Here is a 23353-nt window from a genome sequence, read left to right as displayed (position 1 = left end):
TCTCCTTCAATTTTCAATGACAGCCTAGCTGGATATAGTATTCTTGGCTGCATATTTTTCTCATTTAGTGCTCTGAATATATCCTGCCAGTCCTTCCTGGCCTGCCAGGTCTCTGTGGATAGGTCTGTTGCCAATCTAATGTTTCTACCATTGTAGGTTACAGATCTCTTCTCCTAAGCTGCTTTCAGGATTTTCTCTTTGTCTCTGAGACTTGTAAGTTTTACTATTAGATGTCGGGGTGTTGGCCTAATTTATTGATTTTGAGAGGGGTTCTCTCTGCCTCCTGGATTTTGATGCCTGTTTCCTTCCTCAAATTAGGGAAGTTCCCTGCTGTAATTTGCTCTAATATACCTTCTGCTCCTCTCTCTCTTCTTCTTCTGGGATCCCAATTATTCTAATGTTGTTTCGTCTTATGGTATCGCTTATCTCTCGAATTCTGCCCTCGTCATCCAGTAGTTGTTCTTCTCTCTTTTTCTCAGCTTCTTTATTTTCCATCATTTGGTCTTCTGTATCACTAATTCTCTCTTCTGCCTCATTTATCCTAGCAGTTAGAGCCTCCGTTTTTGATTGCACCTCATTAATAGCCTTTTTGATTTCGACTTGGTTAGATTTTAGGTCTTTTATTTCTCCAGAAAGGGTTTCTCTAATAACTTCTATGCTTTTTCAAGCCCAGCTACTATCTTTAAAATCATCATTCTGAACTCTAGTTCCGACATCTTACTAATGTCTGTATTGATTAGGTCCCTGGCAGTCGGTACTGCCTCTTGTTCTTTTTGTAGAGGTGATTTTTTTCCGTCTTGTCATTTTGTCCAGAGGAGAACAGATGAATGAGAGAACAAATATTGACAGGGTAAAACGTCCCCAGAAAATATACTCTAAACAAATCAGAAAAGACCTGAAACCGGGGGAAAAGAAAGGGAAAGAAAGAAAAGAGAAAGAGATAAAAACAAAAACGCAACAGAACAGAAAAAACAGAATATGATCAAATATGATCAGGCTGGTGCATAGATCAGTGCCACACACTAGATTTTGGGTTTATTTTGGTCTGTTAGAAGATAGTGCCTCCCAAAATTTTAAAGAAAGAAAAACTTATATGTACAAAAATAAGGGTTAATATAATGAACAGATGGAATATGACTGTAAAGATGAAAATTATAAATGATTTTATAAGAGGAATTGATAAGATAAGAAGTTGGTTGAAAAAAGAAAGAAGGGGATTTTAAAAAAAAAAGGAAAAAGGAGAGAATGTGATCAGGCAGGAGACTAGAAGAAAGCCATACACTAGAGATTTACGGTATATTTTGATCTGTTGGAAGAAACTGTATCTCAAAACTTTAAAGAGTGAACAACTTATATATATATGCCAAAAATAAGGGTAACTACTATGATGGGATAGAATATCACTCTAAAAATGAAAAATAAAACGGTTTTTTAAAAAAGGGATTGATAAGATGTTGGTTGAAAAAGGGAAAAAGAAAAATGAAAAAAAAGACAGTTAAAAAAATTAACTTTGAAAGACTAAAGAATCATGGTAAAAAAGCCACAAATTCTATGTACTGTATTCCCCTAGTACTGGAGTTTTGCCATTCTCATTGATTAGTAAAATTGGTCTTGGCTGGCTGTTTTCGCTGATCTTCTGGGGGAGGGGCCTGTTGCCGTGGTTCCCAAATGTCTTTGCCGGAGGCGGAATTGCCCCACCCTTGCCAGGTCAGGGCTAAGTAGTCTGCTCAGGTTTGCTCTCGGGAGCTTTTGTTTCCTGCAAGCTTTCCGTGCAGCTTTGGAAGACGAGAGTGAAAATGGTGGCCTCCCAATCTCCACCCCAGAGGAGCCGAGAACTTGGGGCCCCACTCCCCAGTGAGCCCCAGAGAAAAGCAGTCAATCACTCCCCATCTCCCAGGTCTCCGGCCGCACTCTGTGCTCACCCAGCCTGTGACCGAGCATTTCTTTCTCTGGCTCACGACCCCGTGTGGAGTCTCCAAACCCAGCAGATCCCTGCGGTGCGCTCCCACCCCTCTCCTCCTGGGGGAGGAAGGGGAGTCTCCCTGGATCTGTCGCTTGTTGGGTCCCTACTGGAGGAGCAGTGGCCCGATTGTGCTGCAGATCACGGTTTATGGCAACCCTGAGCTGAGAGCCCGCTCCTCTGCTCCATCTCTGCAGCTGGCTTCCCTGCTCCGATACCTGGGAGCTCTGCTGTACTCAGGCACCCCCAGTCTTTCTGTGACCCTGAGGCTCCTGAGACCACACTGTCTCAGAGAGGGTTCCACCCCCTGCTTAGCCACCGAAGCGACGTCCCTCAGCGGAGCCGACTTCTAAAAGTTCCGATTTGGTGCTCTGCGGCTCTATCACTTGCCAGAAGTGGCAGACGGAGGCCCCCTCCCCCGCTGTCAATCCTCCCGAATATCACCTCGGATGTACTTTTCCGCACGTCCTACCTTCCAGAAAGTGGTCACTTTTCTGTTCAAAGAATTGTTGCTATTCTTTTTTCGATCTCCTGTTGAGTTCGTAGGTGTTCAGAATGGTTTGATCCCTATCCAGCTGAATTCCTGGAACCAGACGAAATCCAGGTCTCCTACTCCTCCGCCATCTTGCTCTGCCCCCCTCTTTTTTTTTTAAGATTTTATTTATTTATTTATTTATTTGACAGAGAGAGACACAGCGAAAGAGGGAACACAAGCAGGGGGAGTGGGAGAGGGAGAAGCAGGCTTCCCGCTGAGCAGGGAGCCCGATGCGGGGCTCCATCCCAGGACCCTGGGACCATGACCTGAGCTGAAGGCAGATGCTTAACGACTGAGCCACCTAGGCACCCCATGATGTTTTTCTACAGAAAAAATACTACTTGTTGATAGAACTAGTGGCCTAGAATTGTGATTTGTCCTAATTATTGTTAGGAGGACCTTAGTATACCATTGGATATAATGAGTATTATGAATAAGAATTTGCTTCCGATAAGGTAATTATATTAAAAATACTAATTAAAGTAAGTCTTTTTTACATTCACTTCCAAGAAATGAGATGAGATAGACCATGTACTTACCCCCTCTCGCATCCCCCCGCCACCTTTTGAAATGCTTATTTAAGTAGATAAATTAGAATTTATTTATCAAAGCTCTTGGCTTAGGATCCTAGAAAAATATCTGTCCTCTGAAGTTGACTGCTTTATTTCAGTGTAACTTCCTTTTCTGGCTTGTGTCTTCCATGAAGACTGTGATGATCCAAATGTTTTAGGATATGTTAGTGATGCCAGATCTAATCTAACTTTTGTATCAGACTGTTGGAAACTGCCCTGAGCCAGTTTGGTCATGCACAGCTCTTAGGAGTTTTTGATAGATAACAGTCACTGCAGGAAAACTTGAGGTAGATAGGTTATAATGAATGCTAGTCTCAGATAAAAACAATTCTACACAAGTCATTTATTAAATATTCTTAGCAAGCAGGCATAAATCATGATACACCCTTTCCTGTGGGCTCATCTCCTGAGTTTTTAGGTATTCTGACCTCTGCTTTCATGACTGGTTCACTTGAGGCAGATATGACAGTATTCCAGGTACAGGATTCCGTTAACCTTATAGTTGGCACCAGTCAACCAGAAATCCTCATAGCTAGTAGCTGGACACAGGCTACTTTACACATGTGGTCTTAAACACTACCCCTAAATAAGAGTCACATTAGATTCTTATAAAATGTTTGTTTAAAATATTTTTTTTAAGGATTTTATTTATTTATTTTAGAGATAGAGCGCAAGCACTAGCGGGGGGCAGGGGAGCAGAGGGAAGAGGGACAAGTAGACTCCATGGTAAGCACAGAGCCCTACATGGGGCTGGATCCACAACCCCAAGATCATGACTTGAGCTGAAACCAAGAGTCGGACGCTTAACCAACAGAGCTACCCAGGCGTCCCGTTTGTCTAAAATATTTTATAGACAGATTATACAATCTGCATATATGGACAGCCATTAATTTCACCAATGAGAGCCCTTTCTAACAACTATTACTTTGATTAGCAAGCTACTCATTTTACCAATAAAAACCACTTGGCATTCAGTATTTTAATTATAAATTCTCCAGATAAACGGATAATAGAAAAGCTGTATTATCTCTGGAATGTGATTTTCCTGCTTTAAAGCTGCCCATCTTGGGAGTGTGAGTTTCTGGTAAGAACGGTTGCCCCTAGATCAAGTGATTTGTCCCACAGTGTAGCTTAAACCTAACTGTATACATTTTGACCTTGTCTATGCAGTTTGAAAGCAAATTTAACAATAACCCGGTGCCATTATATAAAACAAAACAAAAAAGAATTCATCTGTATCAGTGCACTCTACCTTCTGATAAATTTATTAAATATGTTAGAAGTCTCAGGTAAGAGTAATTATACAACATTCAGTGACAAACTAGAGTCTAGAACTATGAATTTTGCTTTTTTGTCACATAGCCAGAGAGCATGTGGGACAGAGGGCTGGAGAGATTGCCCCCACCCACTCCCCACCCCAGCCCCCCAGTGATTTAAAGTTTACAGCCTCTGTTTTGAAGAGAAGAACCAAAGAGCCTGATAGAGCAGTCTTATCTTTGCCACCCCTTAGTAGCTCCCCATAAGGTGCATTGAGAGTCAAACCATTCTGAACCTGTAGCCCAGGGAAGACGGATATTCTGAGGTGAAAAGCAGTTGGCAGGAGTTACTAACTCATTCTGGAAACTAACTCAGTCTTCCAGTTAAGAGTGCCGGTTACTAGTGCTTCATTTAAACTGATGTCGGCCCTGGGACTGTGGATCTTGTCCTGGCTGAAGATAGCTGTTGATTCATGGACTTATTAACAGGGAATTAGGCCACCCAGGTTGGGAGGGAGATGATACAGAAAGATGATGAAAGGCTTCCCCCCATCCCTTCCTTACTCCCCAGAGGACTGTATTTTCAATTACATATAAACTAAGTAAAAAAGACTTACTTTTAAGATGTTCTTAAAGACCTAAGTAATACCAATAAAATAACTATTTCTTTCCCTGCCCCCCAATCCCAGTACCTTTTCTATAAATTAACTGTTTGGTGGGGTGTCTTTTGCTTTTCTGTTTGTTTTCATATGTATAAATTTGCCTATAGAGATACTGCTTTGTTTCACTGTTTTTACATATTATCTGTTGTTCATCTAGTTTTTTTAAAAAATAATTTACCTTTGTAGTACTTGTGGAGAGATTTCATAGTGCTCTGCCTCATTAATTTTAAGTCACAGTATGACTTAATTTTAGTTTATGTAATTATTCTGCTTTGTTAACAATTATTATTTCCGTTTAGTTTTACTGCAGACGGTGCATTCGTAAACATCTTCACAAATGTTTCTTGCTGCCCATATGCTAGCATTTCTCTGAGGTAGACATCAAGAAGGGGGACCAGCTGGGTCAAGGAATACATGCATGACAGACACTGTCAGATCCAGAACACCTCTATCAATGTACAGTCCCACCTTATTTATATAAAAGTAGCAACTTCCCCACAACTTTTCCCTAATTGATATCAGTATTTAAATTTTTTTCCAATTTGATGGTGTGAAACAGAATTACAGTTTTGTAATTTTTATTTTTTGAATTACTAATTAGGTTAAACATCTCACATGGTTTTTTGTAATTTGTTTAGTTTTCTGACTTGCCTTTTTATATTTGACTCTGTTTTCTGTTGGACTGTTTGCAGTTTTAAGGTATTTCATAGGCATTTTGTTTTTTAAAGATTTTATTTATTTACTTATTTATTTGTTTATTTGACAGACAGGGCATAAGCAGGGGGAGCGGCAGAGGGAGAGAGGGAGGCAGGCTCCCCACTGAGCAGGGAGCCCACGTGGGGCTAGATCCTAGGATCCTGTGATCATGACCTGAGCCAAAGGCAGATGCTTAACCAACTGAGCCACCCAGGTGCCCCTTTCATAGGCATTTTTAATATTTATTTTATATATATTTATATTTTGTTACATAAGTCACAAATATTTTCTTCCAGTTCCTTTTTTTTTTAATGTTTTAGATTTATAGATAGTAGAGAGTTCCTGAATTGTCTTTACTAGTTTTAGTTTCCTCCAACTACCCTCTGCATTAGTCACCTCAGGCAGCCAAAATAAATACACAGACTGGGTGGTTTAAACAACAGCAATGTATTTTTTTTTACAGTTCTGGATGTTGGAAATCCCAAGATTAAAGGTGCAAACAGGGTTGGTTTTGGTGAAGCCTTTCTTCCTAGCTTGCTGTGACCTCACATGGCTTTTACTCTGTGTGTGCAAAGAGAAAGACCTCTGGTATCTCTTCTACTTCTTTTTCTTTGTCTTTCTTTTCTTCTTCTTTTTTTTTTTTTTTAGATTTTACTTAGAGCAGAGGGAGAGGGATAGCAGACTCTGTGCTCAGCGCAGAACCCAATGCGGGGCTTGATCTCACGACCCTGAGATTATGACCTGAACTGAAATCAAGATTCAGATGCTTAACCGACAGCCACCCAGGTGCCTCTCTTCCAATTCTTACAAGGACTTTAGTTCTGTTGCTCTAGAGCCCCATTTTTATGACCTCATTTAATTACCTTCTTAAAGGCCCTATCTACAATATAGCCTTTCTGGGGGTTAAGGCTTCAAGATATCTATTTTAGGGGGACACAGTTGAGTCTCTACATCATGTTGAAGTACTGTGGTACATTAAGACACCAACACTGGTATGTTGCTATTAAATATACTCTAGCCTTTATTCAGATATCCACAGTTTTTCCATTAATGTCCTTTTTCTATTTTAGGATTAATTCTAGGATACTATATTGTTTTTGATGTCATCTTCTTAATCATCTAAGGTCTTTGACAGTTTCCTTGACAGTTTTGGGGAGTACTGGTCAGGCATTTTGTAGAATGCTCTTGTGTTTGATATTTTCTAATGACTGCACTGGGTTTTGGAATGAATACCACAGCAAAGTGCCCTTCTTATCACATCGTATCGGGGGTACATGAAATCCACATGACAACACTGGTTAATTATGACCACTTGGGTTAAAATAGTGTTGGCCAGGTTTCTCCTCTGTAAAGTTGCCATTTTCCCCTTTCCGTAGTGTATTCTTTAGAAGCAAGTCACTAAGTTCACGCAAAGAGGGGAGAGGTTAAGCTCCACCTCTTGGAGGGAAGTATCTACATATTTTATTTGGAATTCTTCTGTAAGGAAGGTTTGCCTCCTCTCCATTTTTTTAATCACTTATTTGTATCAGCATTTGTGTATATTTATTTTATACATGGGGTTATAATTCAATATTATATACTTATTTTGTTGAGTTTTTTCAGGTTGGCTACAGTATTCTTCTCTCCCGCCACCCCATTTCTAAAAAATATCATTATGGTGTCTTTTGTAAATTTATCAAATCCTTTCTCTTTATAGCTTTTGCATTTTATGTTTTAGTTTAAGACTTTTCTTAAACATCTGAAGATAAGTATCAGGATAGGCTAGATTGTGTTGTGATTACAACTCCAAAATCTTAGTGGAATGTAACAAGCTAAGGTTTATTTTGTGTTCCTGACACATACCTACCACTAATTAGGTAAGGCCTGTTCTAAATCTCCTTACTCTTGTGACCCAGGCTGGTGGAGCACAGCTAGTACATACATAACTTTTTATTGAGTATAACATAAGTGAACTCTTATTTATTTTAATAATATACACATATTTATAATATGTAATAGTAATACACAGAAATGTGCACTTGATAGACAACTTGTGTACATCATGGGTAAATAACTAGCACACAGACTGAGAAACAGAACATTACTGTACCCCAGAAACTACCCCTTTGTAGCCTTTCCTAATCACTAACCCTTCATGGATAATCCTAATTTTTATTGCCAAAGATCTGTCTTGTTTTAAAATCTATATAAATGGAATCATATTGTATGTACTCTTTTGTGTCTGGCTACTTGCACTAAACAGTATGTTTGTGAGGGTCATCTGTGATAATTGCACATGGTTATAGTTCATTCATTCTTACTGTTATTTAATATGCCATTGTAAGCAAGTATCACAGTGTTTCAGTCTTCTGTTTCTGAACATTGGTTTGTTTTCAGTTTTTGTTTTCAGTCATTATTTTCAAATGATTCTATGAACCTCTTTTTGTATCTTTCTTAGTGAATATGTATGTGTTTTTGTTGTGTGTGTTATATATATATATCTAGAAGTGGAATTACTAAATCATAAAATGTGTGATGTTCATTTTTTACGGACATTGACAGTTTCCTTTTTTAAAAAAATTTATCCATTTTTGGGGCATCTGGGTGGTTCAGTCATTAAGCATCTGCCTTCAGCTCAGGACATGATCCTAGAGTCCTGGGATTGAGCCCCGCATCAGGCTCCCTGCTCTGCAGGAAACCTGCTTCTTCCTCTCCCACTCCCCTGCTTGTGTTCCCTCTCTCGCTGAGTCTCTTTCTGTCAAATAAATAAATAAAATCTTTAAAAAAAAATTATCCATTTTAGAGAGAGAGCGCACACTGTGCGGGGCAGGGGCGCAGAGGGAAAGAATCTCCAGCAGACTCCCTGCTGAGCGTGGAGCCTGATGTGCAGGGCTCAATCTCACAACCCTGAGATCTGACCTGAGCGGAAATCAAGAGTCAGAGGCTTAACTGACTGAGCCACCCAGGCACTCCATCTTTTTTTTTTTTCTTTTTGTTAAGATTTATTTATTTATTTGAGAGGGGGAGGGAAGGAGAGGGAAAGAATCCCAAGCAAACTCCCTGCCAAGCATAGAGTCTGAGGCGGGGCCCTATTCCTCAGCCCTAAGACCATGACTGAACTGAAACCAAGAGTTGGACACCCAACTGACTGAGCCACCCAGGCACCCCTAGACACTGCCAGTTTTCTAAAATGGTTTGTATTGTGACTATAATCTTGAATGCTGCTGGTCAGAGGGCAAGAAAATTCTGCAGGGTTTTGTACCATCAATTTAATGGGCCGGCCTGGAAGTGATATATATCTCACCTCTGCTCATTTAGCCATAAGGGAGTCAGGATATGCAATCCTACATGGCCTGGGATGTAGCAAACCAGAATTACTATATGTTCAGCTTTTTAATCAGGTACAGTTTATTTTTTCGTGAGTAGTGTGACAAGGAGACATTTTGTAAGCAGATCATTTTTCTTCAGATTTTTGTTTACCATATTCTACAGATTTTAATATGAATTCTTATAGACATTAAATGTGTCGAATTCTGTTTTAATTTCTCTATGTTGAATGTAATTTAGAAATAGATTTTTTTGTGTTATCCTTTCATCAATAAGTTTCAAATATTACTGTATTTTGGTCATTGTATGGTCTGTACAGACGTATGGTTTCTGCTTTCTGGAAGTTCTTGTGATTTCCTTGTGACCTTGATACATGATGACTTAAGTGCATATCCTATTTGCAAAGTTACTGTTCTCTGTTGAAAACAGTATTCTGTATTTACTAGATCAAACTTATAATTCCTTATTTTATTTTTTGGAGGTACATTAGTGTTTTATGATTATGGATTTATTAATTTCTCCTATTTTCACTAGTTTTGCTTTATGGATTTTAAATCTGTTGTCATAAGACGTGTGATTGTTGTAATCTCTTGGTAGATTATATCTTTAATCATGAAACATCTTCATCTTTTTATTACTTTTTGCTGTGAATTCTACAGGCATACCACGGAGATATTTGTGGGCTCAGTTCTAGACCACTGCAATACAGTGAATATCACAGTAAAGCAAATCAAATGAACTTTTTGGTTTCCCAGTGCATGTAAATATTATGTTAGCTATATAGTCCAGTCTCTTAAGTATGCAATAGCATTATATCTAAAACACCAATGTGTATACCTTAATTAAAAAATACTTTATTGCTAAAAAATGCTAACCGTCATCTGAGCTTTAAGTGAGCCAAAATCTTTTTGCTGGTGGAGAGTCTTGCCCTGGTGTGGATGGCTGCTGACTGATCTGGGTGGCGGTTGTGAAAGTTGGGTGGCTGTGGCAATTTCTTAAAAAAGGATAACAGTGAGGTTTGCCACATTGATTGACTCTTCTTTTCACAAATGATTTCTCCATAACATGAAGTGCTGTTTGATAGCATTTTACCAACAGAACTTCCTTCAAAATTGGAGTCAGTCCTCTAAAACCCTGCTGGCTGCTTTTATCAACTGTTCCATAATATTCTACATCCTTTGATGTCTTTTCAGCAATCTTCACAGCATCTTCACCAGGAGTAGATTCCATCTCAAGAAACTACTTTCATTGCTCATCCATAAGGAACAACTCCTCATACATTTTATCATGCAGTTGTAGCAATCAGTCACATGTCCAGGTTCCTCTTTTAATTCTAGTTCTTTTGCTATTCCATCACATCTGCAGTTACTTCTTCCACTGAAGTCATGAACCCCTCAAAGTCATCCATGAGGTTAAAATCAGTTTCTTCCAAACTCCTGTTTATGTTGATAATTTGACCTCTTCCCATGAATCATGAATGTTCTTAATGGCATCTAGAACAGTGAATCCTTCCTAGAAGGTTTTTGATTTACCTTGCCCAGATCCATCAGAGGAACCACTGTCTATGGCAGCTATAGCCTTATAAAATGTATTTCTTAAATAATAAGACTTGAAAGTCAAAATGACTCCTTGACCATGGGCTACAGAATGGATGTTTTGTTGGCAGTATGAACATGTTAATCTCATTGTACATCTCCATCAGAGCTCTTGAGTGACCAGAAACATTGTCAATGATCAGTAATATTTTGAAAGGATCTTTATCTCTGAGCAGGGTTCTCAACATTGGACTTGAAACATTCAGTAAACCATATTATAAACAGATGTGCTGCCATTCAGGCTTTGTTGTTCCATTTGTAGAGCACAGGCAGAGTAGATTTACCATAATTCTCAAGGGCCCTAGGATTTTCAGAATGGTAGAGGAACACTGGCTTCAACTGAAAGTTACCATCTATGTTAGCCCTTAACAAGAGAGTCAGCCTGTCCTTTGAAGATTTGAAGCCAGGCATTGACTTCTTTTCAGTAGCTGTGAAAGTCCTAAATGACATCTTCCAATAAAAGGCTGTTTCACCTACATTGAAAGTCTGATGAGTATAGCCCTCTTCATTAATTACTTCACTTTGTACTTATATGTCATGGAGATGGCTTCTTTCTATAAACCTTATGAACCAACCTCTACTAGCTTCAGACTTTCTTGCTGCAGCTTCCTCATCTCTCTCAGCCTTCACAGAATTGGAGAGATGGGGCCTTGCTATGGCTTAGGCATTGGCCTAAGGGAATGTTAGGACTAGTGTGATCTATCCATACCACAAAAACTTTCCCCAAATCCGCAGTAAGGCTGTCTCACTTTTATTATCATTAATGTGTTCACTGGAGTAGCACTTTTATTTTCTTCAAGAACTTTTTCTTTGCATTCACAACTCTGCATTTTGGTGCAAGAGGACTAGCTTTCAGCCTATCTTGGCTTTTGACATGCCTCCCTCACCAAGCTTAGTAATTTTTGCCTTTGGATTTAAAGCGAGGGATGTGTAATTCTTCCTTTCACTTGAACACTTAGAGGCCATTGTAGGGTTGCTAATTGGTCTAATTCCAATATTGTTGTGAGGAGGGGGAAGAGAGATGGGGAAATGGCTAGTTGGTGGAGTAGACAGAATACACAAATTTATCGATTAAGTTCACCATCTTATGTGGATGTGATCCCAAAACAATTACAATAGTAACATCAAAGACCACAGATCACCATAACATATATAATAATAATGAAAATGTTTGATGTAATTGTAAGAATTACCAAAATGTGACACACAGACACAAAGTGAGCAAATGCTGTTGGGAAAAAAATGGCACCAAGAGATTGCTCGATGCAGTGTTGCCACAAACCTTCAATTTGCAAAAATCATAGTATCCGTGAAGTGCAATAAATCAAAATGCAGTAAGATGGGGTACCATATTCTATCTTTTCATTTAAATGAAATCCCTATAGGCTTTGTTTTAGTAGTCTTTATTAAACAGTATATACTTTTAAATTCAATTTGAATATCTTAAAGATGAATTTAATTATTTTGCACTTTATTTTTATTAATATGTTTGGACTTACTCTTACCAACTCATTCTGTTTTCTCTTTGCCTTGTTTTTCCTAACTGTTTGGTGCCTTGATCACATTTTCTTAGTTTCATTTTCTCTTACTGTAATGATTTGGAAGGTGTGGAAACCTTCGTAGTTCTTCTAATGGTTTCCTTTTAAAAAAATTCATTTATAAAATATTTCAGAAATATAGGTGAGTATGGAGACTAATGTAACATTGGGGGAAGATGTTTGGATCTCTTCAGATAAGATTACTTTTTTCCCTGCCTTAGTTCCAGACCAATTGATAGAGGAACACAGGAGTTAAATAGATAAAGATTAAAATGTAGGCATTATTACTGATAAAATTATGGGACTTGGTTTATATCTGTGTGCATTTAGATCTGCAGGCAACTGGAATTACTTATGCAAGCAGCCACTGGCTAATTGGACAACCAACCACAAGGATAAATTCCAGATGGTGCATCTGCTAACTGATGGATCCTCTTATCATCCTGGATCCTTGAATGACTATGTAGGATAGAGCCTCCACCCCCTACCGGTGATGGACATGTAGCACCAACAAGAAATAAGCCTCTGTTGTAGTGAACTAAATCATTAAGATTTCGGGGTTAGTTGTTGCCATAGCTTTCCCTGAGCAATAAACTCAGTTCATCACAAGGCATAGCATAGACTAAAACCATCCTCATACTCATAGGTCCTAAAAAGAACAGTTACGTGTCTTTTGTGAATTTCTTATTCCCATCTTCTGCCCATATTTATTGGGGTGTTAGCTTTTTTGTCTGACTTATAGTTGGTTGTAAACTCTGATACTAATCCTCTTTCCTTTTATGCATTATACTTATCTTTTCCTAGTTGTGAATTCTTTTTAAAAATTTTGTTTATGGGGTCTTGTATTGAACAGAAGCATCAAATCTTCATGTGACCAAATTTCTTAAACTTTTGCTTTATAGTTAATACCTTTTATGTCTTGTTTTTTTTTTAATCCATCCCTTTGCTGTTATTTTTCTATATTCTAAAACTTTTAAAGCTTTCTTATCGTATCTAAGATTTTAGTCCACCTGAGATTTTTTTCTTCTTTGGGGACAGGTGACATATGATATGAGATCAAATCTTCTTCCCTCTTACCATCCCTGACAATAGGTATACCCAATTATCCCCATACCATGCATTGAGTATTCTTTTTTTTTTTAAGATTTTATTTATTTATTTGAGAGAGAGAATGAGATAGAGACAGAGAGAGCATGAGATGGGGGAGCGTCAGAGGGAGAAGCAGACTTCCTGCTGAGCAGGGAGCCTGATGGGGGACTCGATTCCGGGACTCCAGGATCATGACCTGAGCTGAAGGCAGTCGCTTAACCAGCTGAGCCACTCAGGCGCCCAAAAGTCTTTTTTTTTTTTTTTAAAGATTTTATTTATTATTTATTTGACAGAGACAGAGATAGCGAGAGCAGGAACACAAGCAGTGGGAGTGGGAGAGGGAGAGCAGGCTTCCCGCCGAGGAGGGAACCCGATGTGGGACTCGATCCCAGGACCCTGGGATCATGACCTGAGCCGAAGGCAGACGCTTAACAGCTGAGCCACCCAGGCGCCCTGCATTGAGTATTCTTAATTTTCCTACTTATCTGTAATTCCATCTCTGCCATATATGAAGTTTCCACGTATATGTGGCCTCTTTCTGGGCTCTCGTCTTTACCTTTTGTCTATTCTATCTGTGCCAGATTATTGTAAGTTTTACAATTTGGTAGGGCAATGGCCCCTTTCCTTTCCTTTTTTTTTTTTTTTTTAAAGATTTTATTTATTTATTGCCAGAGATAGAGCACACATGCTCGCGCGAGAGACACGGAGCACGCACACAAGCAGGGGGAGCTGCAGGCTCCCCGCTGAGCAGGAAGCCTGACCCGGGGCTCGATCCCAGGGTCCGGGGATCATGACCTGAGCAGAAGGCAGACGCTTCACTGACTGAGCCACCCAGTCGGTTCCCCTTTCCTTTTCCTTTTCAAAGTGATCTCAGTCCTTCTTGGCCCTGTGATCGTCTAGATTAATTTTAGGATCAGCTTGTCAGGTTCCACGAAAAGCTCTATTGAGCTTTTAGTAAGAATTGCCTTTAGTTTGAGGGTAATCACCATCTTTTGATAGTGTATCTTCCCAATTATAAACCTGCTTTATCTTCCCATATATTCATAAAGGATATGCACATTTTTTTCTATTATATTTCCTAATTGGTTATTACAAATATATAGAGAAACTCTTGGCTTTTGTATGTTAACCATCTATATCTAGAAACTTTGCAAAAGTTTATTAGGTCATTTAATAGTTTGTCTACAGATTCTCTTGTATTTTTTAGGAAGATAATCATTGTCTGTAAATAAGGACAATTGGTTCCTTTCCAGTTCTCTCTCATTTCTTTTTCTTTTCTTGGCATCAGCCAGAACTTCCAGTTATTGTAATGATAGGAGTTGTTTTTTATTTCAGGGAGATGCTTACACATTAAAGCATGAAGTATGATATTTGCTAGAAGTATATGGAAGATACTCTTTATCAGGTTAAGGAAGTTCTCCTTTAGGCTCATTATAGAAAGACTTAATTGGAACTGACTTGATTTTAATGATTCCTTTTTCTGTATTTAATGAGATAATCATGTGGCTTGCTTCTGTAATCTGTTCATGATGATGGATTTTTTTTTTTTAATTGATGAGCCACTGGGAAGATTTTCCTTTCATATGCTATTGACCATTTGTATTACTTTTCTGAATTGGCTGTTTATAGCCTTCATAGAGTTTTATTTTCTATTGGGTTGTTATATTATTTTGTAGGTACTTTTTATCTGTTGTGATGATTAACCCTGTATTATATAATTTCCCCCTAAGTTTCTGTTTTTTACCTCTATGGCTTGAGTTTTGTGTCATGCTTAAAAATTCCTCATTTTAAAATTTTATTTATTTATTTATTTGACAGAGAGAGCGAGCACAAGCAGGGGGAGCAGCAGGCAGAGGGAGAAGCGGGCTCCCTGCTTAGCAGGGAGCCCGATGCAGGGCTTGATCCCAGGACCCTTGGGATCATGACCTGAGCCGAAGGCAGACACTTAGCCACCTGAGCCACCCAGGCACCCCCCAAATTCCCCCATTTAAATTGTAAAACTATTCAATATATTTTTATAGTTATCTGACATCTTTTTAAGTTATGTAATCTGGTATTTTTTCTATATAATAGGTAAGATGGGAATCTCACTTTCTTTTTATACATGTAGATATTTTCCCCTTATTGAATAAGGCCTTCTTTGTTATTGACTTGAAATATCATTTTCCTCATATACTAAGTTTTCATGTATGCCTAGGTCCGTATTTGTCTATTGCTGTGCTAAAATCATATTGTTTTAATTATTCATGCTTTATATTAGGGCAAGTCTCTGAGGCAGGGATTTTAAAAATCTAAGGCTTCAATCCAATAGCCTGTCCTAATTCTGCTACATTACTACAGGTTTAGGGACCTTGCTTAGGTTAGTCACTTTGCCTCTTTAAGGTTAGGTTTCACTTCCTGAAAAATACTGATTGTAGCAGTAGTAGTATCTACCTCATATGTTGTAATGAGCTTATTAATACAATACCTGGCACTAAATTCTCAATAATTCCTCGCTGTCATTATTTTCTTTTTTCTTTTTTTTTCTTTTTTATTTTTTAAAGATTTTATTTATTTATTTGAGAGAGAGAGAGAATGAGAGACAGAGAGCATGAGAGGGAGGAGGGTCAGAGGGAGAAGCAGACTCCCTGCTGAGCAGGGAGCCCGATGCGGGACTCGATCCCGGGACTCCAGGATCATGACCTGAGCCGAAGGCAGTCGCTTAACCAACTGAGCCACCAGGCGCCCTATTTTCTTTTTTTAAATCAGTACTTTCGTGAACATTCTTCCTCTGCTCCTCTTGGTCACTTCTTCCCTTCAAAGATGTGTGCTCTCATGCAGATGAGAGCTTGATGTCTCTGTTGCCTTCTCTCTCAGGTGGAGACTGTTTTTTTTTTTTTTTTTTTTTACCTGTTCTCTTTTGTTCCATAGGTATATGGAATCCTCCTTTCTGCTTGTCTTCTAGTGAGCTCCCTTATCCTTTAGGGAAGCTGGTCATGTCTCCAGCTGCTCTTCCAAGATCTGTGAAGTCAGTCCAGTTCCAGGCGTAAAGAGAAATAGTAGGAAATCCATTGTGTCTATTATGTCCAAGTAGAGTTTTTAATCTTTTCTGTTAAAAGGTGGTATATACCGTATTATCAGTGCCACCTGACTCCTACATATATTTCTCACTTGGTTTAGATCATACCCCACTGTTTAATTATCCCCAAATATTTGTTATGCAGGAAAATGTTTTTCACTTATTTAACATAGTTATTAAAGGAAGAAGTAGCAAACTGGAGACCGAAAAGCCAAAATAAAACAAACAACTTTGGCGTGAGGATGTTGAATGTTTCTGTTAACATTTTTAAAATGGTGAGATTTCAATTCCTTCTGTATTGTATTACTCAGGGAAGCAAGAGAGGCAGCATTATGTGACAGGCGTAAATAGGCAAGAAGGTTTATTACTTTAAAACTTCAGTTTTCTGTTCTTGACAACAGAACCATTAAGTGGAAGATAAGTGGGTTTATAGTGGGTTTATAAGTTTAATCATGAACCTTTAAGCAGAACTTTGTAAAGATCCCTGTTTCTAGTTCCAGGTAGTTTCTAGTAAATAGCTCTCATCACAGCACTGTAGTCTCTGTAACAGTTTATTGCAATATTATTCTAACAATAGAGTACTGAGAATATATTCTATAAGGATAATTGGACATCAAAAATCAGTGATTCTTTTTTTCTTCCCTGTAATATATAAACATCTCTTCCCACTTCCTTCTAGGTATTCCCAGTTCTATTTGGGTTTGTTAAAAGAAACTGGATTTCAAGATATATATAGGTAGAATTCAGAAGTTACTAGTTCTCTTTTTTAAATGTGTGCAAAGGACATTTTCCAGGTTGCCCTGTGCTGTGCATACAATGTTTTGTATCTTGACGAAGAGTAAACTTTGGAAAAACACTGTTAGCCTGCAAGTTCACTTTTCAAAAGCTTCATAATTTTGAATAGGTAATATATGGTTCAAAATTTGAAAGTTTTAAAAAGGCATAAATCTCACCCTTCTGTGTTTCTGAACACCCAGTTTCCCCCTGTAAGGCAACCACTACTACCAGTTTCTTGTATATCCTTCCTGAGATTTGCTATGCAAGATTTCATGTACGGTCATACAAATGTGTATATATACTTTACATACACTCAAATAAACGGTAGAAATGGTAGTATTTAAATAGCCTATCTTGGCAATCTTTTTTTTTTTAATTTATTTATTTGAGTGAGAGAGTGTACAAGCGGCGGGGGAGGGGGAGAAGGAGAAGTAGACTCCCCGCTTAGCAGGGAGTCCCATGCAGGGCTCCATCCTAGGACCCTGGGACCATGACCTGAGCTGAAGGCCACCGCTTAACGGACGGAGCCACACAGGCACCCCCTATCTTGGCAGTCTAGCCAGTTTTCAGTCTTGAAAATTTCTGCCAGATTGCCCTTCCTTGCCCTTCAGGAGGTTGTCCCAGTTTATATTCCTACCCACAGGAAAGTGAGAGAAAGTGCCTGTTTCCCCACAGACTCACCAACACGATGCCTTACGAAACTCCTTTGATTTTTGCCAGTCTGAAGGCAAAATAGTACCTTGTAGTTTCAGTTTGCATTTTTATATTTTGAAATTCAGCATCAACATGAGATGAATTTAAAAATATTTTTCCAGTTTATCTTTTGGCTTTCTATGTTTATTTGCCATGAAGACCATTCTAAAAATGTGTATCAATTTAGTAGTTGATTCTGGGCTTTTAGATTTTGTTTCATTTAGAAAGGCCCAGTTGGAGAGTACAGAAATAATTCACTGTTGTTTTTTACATTTAAAGTCTTTGATCTGTCAGGAAATTTTAGAATAAGGTTAGGAGGTATGCAGGCTTACTTTTTTTTTTTTTTTTTTTTTAAGATTTTATTTATTTATTTGACAGAGACACAGCAAGAGAGGGAACGCAAGCAGGGGGGGTGGGAGAGGGAGAAGCAGGCTTCCCGCGGAGTGGGGAGCCCGATGTGGGGCTCCATCCCAGAAACCTGGGATCATGACCTGAGCCCAAGGCAGACGCCTAACGACTGAGCCACCCAGGCGCCCCTTACTTTTGATGCAAAGATGTATATACTGTGATATAATGCGTATGTTGTATTGAGACTCTAATTTGGGGGAAAGAGTTGTACCGTATTGCCTTTCTTTGTAAGGGAGAGTCATTACAAATTTTTTCATGCATAAAGCAATACTTTTCTGTAAGAAATTTGGAAAAATAACAGGGGGAAACTAAAATCAGCCATGGCCCCGGCACCAATATATATAACAAAATCGGGACCATACTCACACTGTATCTTAATTTTTTTTCACTTGAGACTAACACAGTAGCATAGATTTAGAAAATACTTTAAATGGATGCTTAGTATTGTGTCCGAATTTTTTCAACATCCCAGTGTTTTCTTGAGGTGCAATCTAAAGCCTTTTTTTTTTTTTAAGATTTTTTTTTTTTTTTTTTTTTTTTTGACAGAGAGAGACACAGCAAGAGAGGGAACACAAGCAGGGGGAGTGGGAGAGGGAGAAGCAGGCTTCCCGCGGAGCAGGGAGCCCGATGCGGGGCTCGATCCCAGGAGCCTGGGATCATGACCCGAGCCGAAGGCAGTCGCTTAACCACCTGAGCCACCCAGGCGCCCCTAAAGCCTTTAAAGGACCGCATGGCCTCAGTTTTTAGGCTTTCCTTTAAATCCTGAACAGTTTTGGAGAGCCCATTTTAGATGAGACGCCAGCACTCGCGCGAGCCCGGCACCCAGCGGGTCTGGACCCGACCCGACCGAGGAGTGGACGAAGTCCCGGCCCAGGACCCTGCCTCCCCCGCCCCGCCTGTGACGCTCCGGCCGCAGTGCCCCCTACCGGCGGCGGCGAGGGCAGCTGAGTGCGCGGCTGTGGGAGGACCCCCCGCGTCGCTTGGCAGGTTTCCCCACCGAGCCCTTCTCTTCTGAGAAGTCCTTTTAATGGCTTTTGGAGCCACTTGCTTTTACGAGGCTGGCGTCCGCCTCTCCCGCGCTTTGCTGCAGGCCTCGACTTCAAATGCAAAATTGCTGCCGGGCAAGGCCTGGCGCTGCAGACGACTGGCTGCAGACTACCGCCCGGCGGCCCCGAGGCGGGCCGGAGCTCAGCCCGGGCGGCTGGGGCTGGTTTCTGCGCCCCACTCCCTCGCCGCTCCGTTTGGGGACGTTTGAGAAGTTTTGAACTTCCGGGGTTGGCTGGCCCGCGTCTGCTGTGTGGTGGGTGGCCGAGGGGCGTCGCTGTGCCCTGCGCTTGGGCGCGGCCCTTTAAACTTTCTGTTTTTTTAAACTTTGGGGGTGTGGTCGTGGCGCCTCCTCTCTCAGCGGCTGGTTGTTCCCTGGCCACCCAGTCCTCCCCTCCGCCCCGCCTTCCAGATGCTTTGGAGTCATGAGCCGGGAGGGCGCAGGGACCCCTCTGGTGGCGGAGGTGATCAAAGGTGAGTGCGGTGGCGCGGAGCTTGTCTGTCCCGGGAGCCGCTGTGACAACCGTATTTAGGGGGTGTCAGGCCGTGCCGGGGGAGGCAAGGAGGCGCCTATTGCCGGCCAAGAGCCGCCCTTCAACTTCGGGGCCGGGCCGATGCTGTCTCAAAGGCGTGGGTGGCCTCCCGGGACTCCTCGTCCCCAGACGTGGTCTTGCTTTGGGGCGAATCCGCACAGACGTGTGCAGTTGGGAACTTGGTGTCCTTACACCCCTGGCTGGCAGAGGAGTTGCCCCTACTCACCCATGGGAGCAAAATCCAGGTCACTCTGTGCACGGGGATCAAGGATCATTTGTGGTTGGAAAGATATAAGCTCCGTCATCTGTTTGAGAGTTTGTGGTTGTAAGACATTTCAGTTGAGGAGTTTGCAAGGAAATAATTACAGCGATTGTGTGAGTTGAATTGCAGACAAAAATTGTTTAAATTACCATTTGGGGAAAGGGTGCCAGCTGGCGTTCTTTGTTTTTTACTATTTTGAAGGCTGTACTTGATTTTGCCACAATCTGAGTGTAAGTAAGTATTCTATTAGCACTACTTACTACTTCTAGTAGGTATTGCAAGTGACTGCTTCCCCGTGGATTTTTAGGCAACTTTTTTGGGGGTGAGGCAGGGGAGGAGGGGTGGAGCCTCTGAGCAATACTGCTCCTTACCATTCTTGCTAAACTTCACAGCAGCCTAACTGCATTTATGCAACACAAGTTCATCTCACACTCATCTTGGAGAAACCTCTCATTGCTGCTGTTGTAATGGTAATTTGTCTAATTACAAAAGTAGTGATCCCTAAGAACAGTCGAATAAACACATGGTTTGTTTTGTTGTGTGTTCTGTAGCATTAAACGTTAATTTTGCAGTGATTTTGATAGCGTTCTTTAGCTTCTATTTAAAAAAATACAGTTTCCTATTCAAATGACTTTTAGGATGACTTGAAAACCTAGCAAAACATAGCGCAAGTAATCTGCTTAGCTATCAAATGCATGCTGCTGTTTGCTAAAATTTCTTAGCCCAGGGGAACCAAAGTTTTGTAATTAGAGGTTCCTCTAGAAATCTAGCCATATTGCTATGTGAAAAATTACTTACGGCTATTGAAATTCATGGTTTAAGACAATTTCTCCTTTAAAAATGTTGCTTATTTATTGTTACCTACCAAAATAGCAGAACACTTTGAATTACCCATTGGCACTCTTACCATGCATGGAAAAAATAAAAATTTGACTTCATCTGAAAAGAGTTGCATCATGATATGTGAAACGTTTTTTAATAACCTGAAGGAAGGAACATTGCAATTTTTCCATTTCAGATCGCCTTTGTTTTGCCATTCTCTACAGCAGACCAAAGAGTTCATCAAATGTACATTATTTCAGCATAGATAATGAACTTGAATATGAGAAGTAAGTACTGCTTTTTAAATGATTGTTAGTAACTTTTTTATTTTGAAGAATCTAAAGGTATGTTTATAAATAGAATAGCCTTGGAAAATTACAAATCTGTTGATTGATAATTGCAGAATGTTTTTTTCTTGTAGTATAACCCTGGTAATAAGGTAGATCCTTAGGGAAAATATCAAAATGAAGGAACCTTCCTAAATATAACAATTTATATTTGAAATTCTAGCAGCTTAAAGTACAATGAGATATAAACTAGTATACTAATAAGTAAAATGTGGAAAAACAGCTTTTTTATTCAGATGTTATTGAGGCTAGATTTAAGCACTGTAGCATTTGTCATATTTTTTAATAGGCATTCCTTACCAGAATACCACTAGTTTACCACTAGTATGGCAGTATCATTGAGCTGTATGACCGATAACAATTTGGTGTATGCTTTCTTGTCTTAGATGGATCTTGTAGTTCCAAAAAGGCATTTATATTTAGAGGATCTAGAATGTATATGTATGTTTTTGTTTTTCATTTTTAAAGCTTCTACGCAGATTTTGGACCACTCAATCTGGCAATGGTTTACAGATATTGTTGCAAGATAAATAAGAAATTAAAGGTAAAATCTTTTTTACTTAAGATTTGACTTAGGTAATCATTGTTAGTCTGATTCTGGGGAGGGAAAAGAAAGGAAAACATACCTCTGTTTTTTATTTTTTTTAAAAAAAGGTCTTATTTCTCACTGCAGTGGTGTTTGGGACATACATGTGATTTTTGTTTTATATAGTCATACTGTATATATGTTTGTTTTCCAGAGTTTTGACTGAATGGTTTAAGATTGATTGGGTCATTTGGTTCTGGTTTGGATTGGTGATGCTCAGATACTTGAAAAGCCAAAGTATAAATTGGTTAATAACCTGAAACCTCTTGCTGTCTGATCTAATGGAACTGAAACCTAACAAGAGGAACTTTCCTTGTTTTGGTCCTTGTTCTTTCTGCCTTTACTTTGACAGAGTGCTAGCAAAGTAATAAAAAATACTGGTTCATCTTACTTCCATTCTATCTTTAATCTCCCATGATATTGTACTACCTGTGACTCTTCACCCCCACCTTTATACATACCATTAAGGAGCAGGGAAAGCAAGAGCAAACAGCGTATCTTTAAGACTGGGTATGTGAGAGTTGCAAAATTGTACTTCTGTTACTTTGAACTCAGACCCCATTCCTTTATTTAAAAAACTTCTAAGTTATGGTCACATCAATAAAAAGTGTTTATGTACTGCTAGCAATTCCAAATTAGTCACTGTAAATTCTCAAGTAGGAAATACTGGACTTAAGGGTAGGTAGTTCTTAAAAAACAACTTTATCCAATTGATAACTTACCATACTAATACACAGAAGAAATAAAATTTATTTTCAATTAAATTTTAAATTGTATTACAAATTTATGAGTGAGTAAGGCAGATTTTTTTTTTCCTTGAGCCTCAAACCTAAAATTCCCCGTTATGAATGTTAGAAGCACCTGTCAAAGGAGTTACTAGTCTGCAAAATAGAAGTTGGAGAGTTGCCTTTTCTTTTTTATATTATATGTTTACCCTACAGATTTATGTAGAGATGGAGACTCTTCTTTCTGGACTTTATTTTTCTCTTGAATAGGAATATAAACATTTATAGCCTTGGGGCGCCTGGGTGGCTCAGTTGTTGGGTGTCTGCCTTTGGCTCAGGTCATGATCCCAGGGTCCTGGGATCGAGCCCCACATCGGGCTCCTTGCTCTGCGGGAAGCCTGCTTCTCCCTCTCCCACTCCCCCTGCTTGTGTTCCCTCTCTCACTGTGTCTCTCGCTGTCAAATAAATAAATAAAATCTTAAAAAAAAAAAAAAAACATTTATAGCCTTGTATATTTATGTCCACACCTTCCTCCTTTTTTCCAGTTGCTAATGGCAGGTCTTTTGTTCATACAGGGCTGGGAAGCTAAAAATCATTTCCTCCCTGAGCCCCCCCGCCGCCCGCCTTGTGTTTCTTTGCTTTAATTTTGAAAGACTTTTTTTTTTTTTTTTCTTTCCTGTACTCCACCTTTTATCCTTTGACTCAACCAAGAATATATTGGCATATTGGTCCCTTTTTTTTTTTTTTTAAACTTTTTATCATTTACCAGAAAAACTTTCAGGGTGTTGACCATCCAACTTGATGGAAACATTACTGCCTATTCAGTTAGTGACAAAAGTGTGTTGAGAGTTTGAATTAAAGTGTCTTGTGCTTGTGTTTCTCTATGGCT

General features: G+C 39.5%; 1 protein-coding gene across 10 annotated transcripts in view; it reads left to right on the top strand.

Moving 5' to 3' along the window:
* The window catches only part of CDC14B (cell division cycle 14B), a 110705-nt gene that overhangs the window by 36730 nt on the left and 50622 nt on the right, over nt 1-23353 (top strand). For 8 of the 10 annotated variants that reach the window (XR_004682782.1, XM_035024467.1, XM_035024465.1 and 5 more), the window contains exons 2-3: nt 21003-21093; nt 21622-21697. Coding sequence is in view for 9 of the 10 variants with exons in the window: in XM_035024467.1 (XP_034880358.1) it covers nt 21003-21093; nt 21622-21697 (167 nt within the window). In the remaining variant the exon portion in view is untranslated. Of the gene's footprint in view, nt 1-19154; nt 19664-21002; nt 21094-21621; nt 21698-23353 lie in introns of those variants that run through there. The other 2 variants (XM_035024472.1, XM_035024473.1) reach the window with 2 other exon arrangements.

The sequence above is a fragment of the Mirounga leonina genome, unplaced genomic scaffold (genome assembly GCF_011800145.1).
Source record: "Mirounga leonina isolate KUSES-001 unplaced genomic scaffold, KU_Mleo_1.0 Mir_179, whole genome shotgun sequence".
NCBI lineage: Eukaryota > Metazoa > Chordata > Mammalia > Carnivora > Phocidae > Mirounga > Mirounga leonina.
Note: the sequence above shows the minus strand (reverse complement) of the source record. Positions and strands in the feature narration are given on the sequence as shown.